This window comes from Gymnoscopelus microlampas, assembly GCF_963454915.1.
Source record: "Gymnoscopelus microlampas genome assembly, chromosome: 7".
NCBI classification, from domain to species: domain Eukaryota; kingdom Metazoa; phylum Chordata; class Actinopteri; order Myctophiformes; family Myctophidae; genus Gymnoscopelus; species Gymnoscopelus microlampas.
Window position 1 is genome coordinate 922,501 of NC_139944.1, and position 7,500 is coordinate 930,000.

General features: G+C 39.7%; 1 protein-coding gene across 1 annotated transcript in view; it reads left to right on the forward strand.

Moving 5' to 3' along the window:
- ptprt (protein tyrosine phosphatase receptor type T) overlaps positions 1 to 7,500 on the forward strand; it is a gene marked incomplete at both ends in the record, with an annotated part of 155,917 nt that overhangs the window by 90,252 nt on the left and 58,165 nt on the right. Inside the window, one exon of the mRNA XM_084063020.1 lies at positions 1,363 to 1,419. Coding sequence (XP_083919146.1) covers positions 1,363 to 1,419 — 57 coding nt within the window. The remainder of the gene's footprint in view (positions 1 to 1,362; positions 1,420 to 7,500) is intronic.

The window sequence follows — 7,500 nt, forward strand, 5'->3', positions numbered from 1 at the left end:
ACCGACCACTGTCTTATCAAAGACTCAGAGCACCTGCTGTGCTGCTTGATTTTGTGCCGTATCCAACATGGCAGCCATGTAAACAAACACTCATTTACAGCTAAACATTCTCTCAAGAATGTTTTTGAAAACATTTGAAGTGAGAAATAGACAATGCAGTAACTGAAAATGTATTCTATTCTAGCAACACTTCCCGCTGTTTTCCGAGGCGACACGTTGCACTTGGTGCACCTGGCATAAATTAATGGACTGCTTTCATTAGTGTAAGCAATTAAATCCTTTGTTTTGTTATTACTTTTGGGTCAATTTATACATTTCCTTATTAAGTATTTCTGCCAAGGCGCAGCCTGCCACTGGCGAGAATGACGAGATTTGTGTGTTCAGTGGTTTTCCACCAGATGGCGCTGTTCGGTACCCTATGAATGATGCTTTCACTGTCAGAAGACGAAAGACCCGGAATTGACGTCATTAAAAAAAAAACGTCTCAATTACTTCCTGTTTATTTCCTCTGGGAAAATGGCTATATCTCCGTTCCTCTTGCAAATACAAGCCACATTCAACTGGCCACAGCTATGCGACGGATTAACTCGATTTTCGAGACCCGTGCGTGTAATGGGGCGATCTCCGTGAGGACGGCGATCACGGATAAGGTTCCATGATTTCGTTCAATGAAATTGAAATTCAATGAAATCGTTCGTTTTCCGCTGGCAGTAGTCTCACACTATTACACTATTACGCTGGCATTTAAAGAGTTAATTACATTTTCTCCAACAAAACGGACATTATCAAAAGTAACTCATTATCATAAACGACACAGAGTCACGTACATCATTTGTTTAGTTTTGGAACACAGTTCTTATATGACCCAATGCTAAGATGACCCTATGGGATTTTCAGAGAAAAAAAAGACTTCCTTGACCCAGGGGGTGGTGGGAGTTACCTCAGGACTTCACTACTCTAAAGACCAGTGGTTGTCAAAGTGGGGGACTTTGGGGGCGGGGGGACTTTGGGGCCAAAAAATACATTTGGGGGTCCTTGACATGAAAAAGTTTGAAAACCACTGATCTACACCAATCAACACGATTGAACCAAACACAGAACCACACAACAGTAACACGACACCTTGATAACAACAAAAAACTCCTGTCTTTATTAGAATTTATCTTTTTTTATTTCCCTCTCTCTCTCTCTCTGTCTCTCTCTCTCTCTCTCTCTCTCTCTCTCTCTCTCTCTCTCTCTCTCTCTCTTTCTCTCTCTCTCTCTCTCTCTCCCTCTCTCTGTGTCTCTTTCTCTCTCTCTCCCTTTCTCTCTCCCTCTCTCTCTTATGCATCGTGGCATGGTGGACGCGGCGCTGCCCCCTAGTGGTGTTAGGTAGGGGACAAATCACAACACCGTATATTCTAGTCATCCCGAGCGAAGGTGATTATCGCTTCATTACGCAAAACGATTTATTTACGTCCTTTGTTTGTCGTTTATCACTCATTTCCCCCCACTTCCTGTCTGCTTTGTTTGTTATCATTATTAATATTATTGTTTACATTACTATCCATAAACACCTACCTTTCACCTATAGCTCTGTTTAGAAACTCACTCTCCACTATTAGCTCCAAGATTATGTTCTGCTGTATAGGCTATTTGAAAATAGCTGACCTACAAGCTCACAACGCGTTGCATCGCGACGCGTTGTGAGCTTGTAGATCTGCTATTTTCAAATATTTTAGTACTTTTACTTTTGGTACTTTAAGTACATTTTGATGCCATTACTTTTTTTGCTGAAGTAGATTTTGAATTCTGGACTTTTACTTGTAACAGAGTATTTCTATATTGCAGTATGGTATTGCAGTATATTGCACTGGTTTCAACCCGTCGCTTACATTTTCTGTTTGCATTGTGGACCACCTTTACTTTTCGGATACGATGTGCAGAAAAAAAGTAATAATCGCAACCATTCTCCGGTCCCGACTGGAAACTGGAGCTCTCTCTCTCTCCCTCTCCCTCTCCCTCTCCCTCTCCCTCTCCCTCTCTCTCTCTCTCTCTCTCTCTCTCTCTCTCTCTCTCTCTCCCTCTCCCTCTCCCTCTCTCTCTTTCTCTCTCATGCCAGTTATTTTGTCGTTTCCTGTGTCTCTTCACCATCTCTCACTTCATTCACGTGCACGCCCGCTCCGCTGTGTGTCAGTGCACATGGCTGCTTGTGTGTGTGTGTATGTGTGTGCGCGTGCGTGCGTGCGTGCGTGTGTGTGTGTGTGTGTGCAGCAGACAACATGACAGCATGATGAGTATCAACACCAGTGAGCTAACGCTGATAAATAGATTGATCAATCGATTCATCAATTGATCAATTGATTACTTAAAGGCATTGTAGGGAGTTCAGACATAATCAAAGAAAAAAACTGTTGTCAAACACCGCCCCTCCAGCAGTTCTTTTCCCCGACCACCAGGGGGTGACGCAGGGGGGACTTTTTAAATGAGTCATGCCCAAAATAGGTTGCCTTATGCGGATACAATTCGCGGAAATGCCCGACCCTACGGTTCTCTGAATTTATATTTTTAAATAGGCTCTTTCATGATAAATTGACCACATATATGAAGCTAAACAACTAAATTCTATCCAAACGATTTTTTAAAAGTAAATTATGTGCCTCAAAAAAGAAGTTTGAGAGCGTTTTAAAACCGAAAGTAAAAAGTTGATACGGGCACGGACGCGCACGGACACGCACATGCGTGCGTTAATTTACGACCCGGACATAAACAACATGAACATAAACAGAAGGGAAAATACGGATTTCAGACAGAGGACTGTGTTTCAATGAAGGAAAACACCCCAGCATCATTATATAGTGGCTGATAGAGGGGAGAAAATGCAAAAAATATATATATACATATTTTTTAAATTTAGGCTTAATGTTCCCTACAATCCCTTTAAGTAAAAGCTATCAGTACTACAATTAAGTAAAAGTCAAATGGTCAAGTCAAATGTCATAATCGTGACACAGCCCTAGTGTTATTGCCATGTGTCCACGTAGAACGTCTTTTGAGCTGGCATGGCACCAATGGTTTAAAGTAACTGCTGTAAGTACATTTACTCAAGTACTGTACTTAAGTACAATTTTGAAATATCTTTTTACTTTACTTGAGTATTTCCAATTTTCAATACTTTCACTTCTACTCCACTACATCTCAGAGGCAAATATTGTACCTTTACTCGACTACAATGATTTAAAAACTTTAGTCACTAGTTACTTTGCAGAAATAAGTTACTGTATTAGATTATAAAACATACATTAACCACTTAAGCCCTATTTTATACATAGGCTATTTGAAAATAGCCTATCGACAAGCTCACATCGCGTCCCGATGTGACGCGTTGTGAGCTTGTAGAGCTGCTATTTTCAAACATTTTAGCACTTATACTTTTGGTACTTAAAGTAATGCTAGGTAACTTTTTCAATAAAACTAAAGTTAAATTGTATATATTTTGTGAGTGGCAAATGTTTCACAACACCCACTCCATGAATTTCACCCCCGAAAGCCTTTTATTTATACATTTTCTATTGAACGTTGTCGAGATTGACTTTCCCGCGAAAATGACGTCATCTGGCCGGAAAATGGAAGCGGAAATGCACCGGTTTCCTGTTTGGCCAGGAACTACTGCACCGGTTTCCTGTTTGGCCAGGAACTACCGCGCTAATAACAAAAAGGAAACTCACGCTGATTTTAAGAGATTGTATGATTTGAAGAACGAAAAAAAAAACAGAAAAAGAAAACACAGCTCACGGTAACTAAAGCTCCACTGGCTAAGAGAAACGATCCACAGATCGTATAAAACAATTAAAAGAACGCTTTTTGAAACGCTTCCATCTTCCGGTGAAAACGAATGGAGTTTTTTTTTAAATTTGCATTGTACAACTTTAAGTATATTTTGATGCCAATACTTTTGTACTTTTATTGAAGTAACATTTTGAACACAGGCCTTGTACTTGTAACAGAGTTTATTTTATTGTGGTATTGCTACTTTTACTTAGTAAAATATCTGAGTGCTTCTTCCACCACCGCATGGCACCAGTCTTCCATCCATTTCTATGGTAAAGAAACGCCACGCCTCAGCGCTCTCGACACCAGCCGTTTTTTTTACACAGCTGGAAACAGTTCAACTTTTGGAGCAAGGGCCCAGCTTCCTGCTTTGAAATTGAGTACATATAGGAAGTGACAGTTCATATGAATGGCCAGTAGTTTTGCTGTTTTACTCCTGATGGTGTCAGAAATAATTGTTCTCCATTCAAGTGTGTGGGTTTTTGACGAACTTTAGACTTGATTTTATTACTTTAATAAACATTGTCATAAATACTATATGCTTCCAGTCGCTAGTTTAAAGTCTTCTTTCAATCACCATGATATGCGTTTTGGTAAATGATGGTCCCATTTATTTAAAAATTGACGATAAAGTAGAGTATGCTGTAGGAAGGGCGGGATGATTTGATTGACAAGCTACACAACCAATAGCATTCATTCCCTGCACCCGCTCTTGATTCACAAGCTACCCTACCAATAGTATCCATTTAGCGATTGATTTCCGGTTGCTTGTTGGTATATATTAAAGATGGTGGATTTGAAATCGTTGAAAAATAGGTCACTTTGTCCATCTCTTTTATACAGTCTATGTTTTGGAGAGGAGCGTCGGTCATTTGATCGTCCTGACTGTAACGCGACACCCCGATAATTTACAACCCGAAGTTGGGTCGTTGCCACAACCACAAGAAGTCAATGTTTACTTTGTTTTAGCTAAACTATTTGTGCTAATAACACAGATGACAGGACGTTTGAGCAGTGAGCACTGCAGTGGTTGAAAGGTTGGAACAGTGCAGGCATCACGCTGTGTGTTAGCGCTATGGACATGATATCCACACTGTGTGTGAGCGCTATGGACATGATATCCACACTGTGTGTTAGCGCTATGGACATGATTTCCACACTGTGTGTTAGCGCTATGGACATGATTTCCACACTGTGTGTTAGCGCTATGGACATGATTTCCACACTGTGTGTGAGGGCTATGGACATGATTTCCACACTGTGTGTTAGCGCTATGGACATGATTTCCACACTGTGTGTGAGGGCTATGGACATGATATCCACACTGTGTGTTAGCGCTATGGACATGATTTCCACACTGTGTGTTACCGCTATGGACATGATATCCTCAGCTAAAAAAAAGGTGTTCTCTCTGCCTTGCTGATCACTATAGCAATGATTACCGAACTGAGAAAAAGCTCACCAACCTGATACCTCACACTGTCTACCTGTCTGTCTGTCTGTCTGTCTGTCTGTCTGTCTGTCTGTCTGTCTGTCTGTCTGTCTGTCTGTCTGTCTGTCTGTCTGTCTGTCTGTCTGTCGGTCGGTCGGTCGGTCGGTCTGTCTGTCTGTCTGTCTTTTTGCCTGCTTGCTTGCTTGCCTGCCTGCCCGCCTGCCTGTCTGCTTCTCCAATGATGTACATTTGGTTTGCTGTGTATTTGCTCATGAAAAAACAAGTCAGTATGGAGTGAATGATACCAGACGTAGTGAAATCCGCCATCGAGGTGGGATTACAGATACAATGTATCATTGTTGATGGCATTCATGTGTTCGCTTCCTATCTTCAGTTGAAGGTTAGCGTTAGGGTTAGCATTGCGTTAGCATTAGTATTAAAGTGTCTCATAAAATGTCTCTTAAATCTCTTAAAAAATAAAACCCTGATCTACAAGATAGATCTATCTATCTATCTATCTATCTATCTATCTATCTATCTATCTATCTGTCTATCTGTCTATCTATATATATATAGATAGATAGATAGATAGATAGATAGATAGATAGATAGATAGATAGATAGATAGATAGATAGATAGATAGATAGACAGATAGATAGATAGATAGATAGATAGATAGATAGATAGATAGATAGAGATATAGATATAGATATAGATAGATATAGATATACATACATATATGACCGCAGTCAGCCTAACACACATCTATCATGCACCCCACATATTAGTACAACTGTCGCTAGAGACGACTCTCTTCGTTAATCCTGCCCGCCTATGAGCACTCATCCTGGTCATTGAAGGCACCGGAAAAAGCAGATCTACAAACCCACCACGTGTGGCCCTTAACTAATGATGTGTTAGCGTTGATCATAGTGACTTCACCATTAATTAACATGAATTAATGATGAATTCCTGACGAATTCCTGTTGAATTAATGCATGAGTTAATCGAGAATGAACCCATTAAGACCTGGAACGCATCTGTGTCACTTTAGATCTCTTTGGCTATTCAAAAATAGCAGATATACAAGCTCATAGCGCGGCACCGAGTGCAAGTGAATGAGCTTGTAGATATTTTTGAAAAATCGTGAAAATATCTTTTTATATTTTTGTTAGGATTTAGATTTTTTTTGGAAGCGGCCTCAGGTCTTAATGGGTTAACTGTTAATTAAGTACTAATTATGTGTATGAATGGGCCCTTTAGGATTGTTTTGGTTTGGATTCAGCGTTCATTTGCAGCGTTGGCCTGTCATTGTTACTGTTGGTGTTGCTTCAAATTGTTGTTGGCACAATTTGTTCATGTTCGACTAAAACTATGATGAAAAACGTTTGTCGACTACCTTTTTTCAATGAATAAAAACTAAGCTATGATGACAAAAACTATGACTAAATATAGCGACAGCCCCTATTTAAAATACATTTAGTTGACTAAATCAACTGTAGATTTAGTTGCAGTGGTGTAAAGTAACTACGTATTTAAACCAAGTACTGTACGATGTTTAGTGACTTTCACTTTACTGGAGTATTTACAATTACTCCACATCTCGGAGGCAAATATTGTACTTTTACTCCACTAAAATTATTTAAAAACTTCGTTAGTTACATTTTAATACTTTTACTTTTGGTACTTTAAATACATTTTGATACCAATACTTTTGTACTTTTTCTCAAGTAAATGTTGAATTCCGGACTTTTACATTGCAGTATTGATACTTTTTCCACCACTGTTTAGTTGACTAACATCTTATGATACTACAACTACAACTAGACTAAAACTAAAACATATCAGATGACTAAATGGAATTTTATTCAAAAGACTGTGACTTAAACTGCATCAAAATGTCCTGTATAGCCGGCATACTGACACTCGGTATACATGACCCAGCATAAGGATTGTAGGGGTTAAATGTGTTTAAGTTGTTCTGGATTCAGGGTCGCGACCCCAAAACAATCATCTGTAAGCTTGGCTTTCACTGACACAGTAATGGACAACACACACACACACACACACACACACACACACACACACACACACACACACACACACACACACACACACACACACACACACACACACACACACACACACACACACACACACACACAGCAGATGAGTTATGTTTTTTTTTGGTTCTTAAAAGCTATAAAGCACTTTATATAGTCTGACCCGCTGCTATTTAGATTACTGTGTGTGTGTG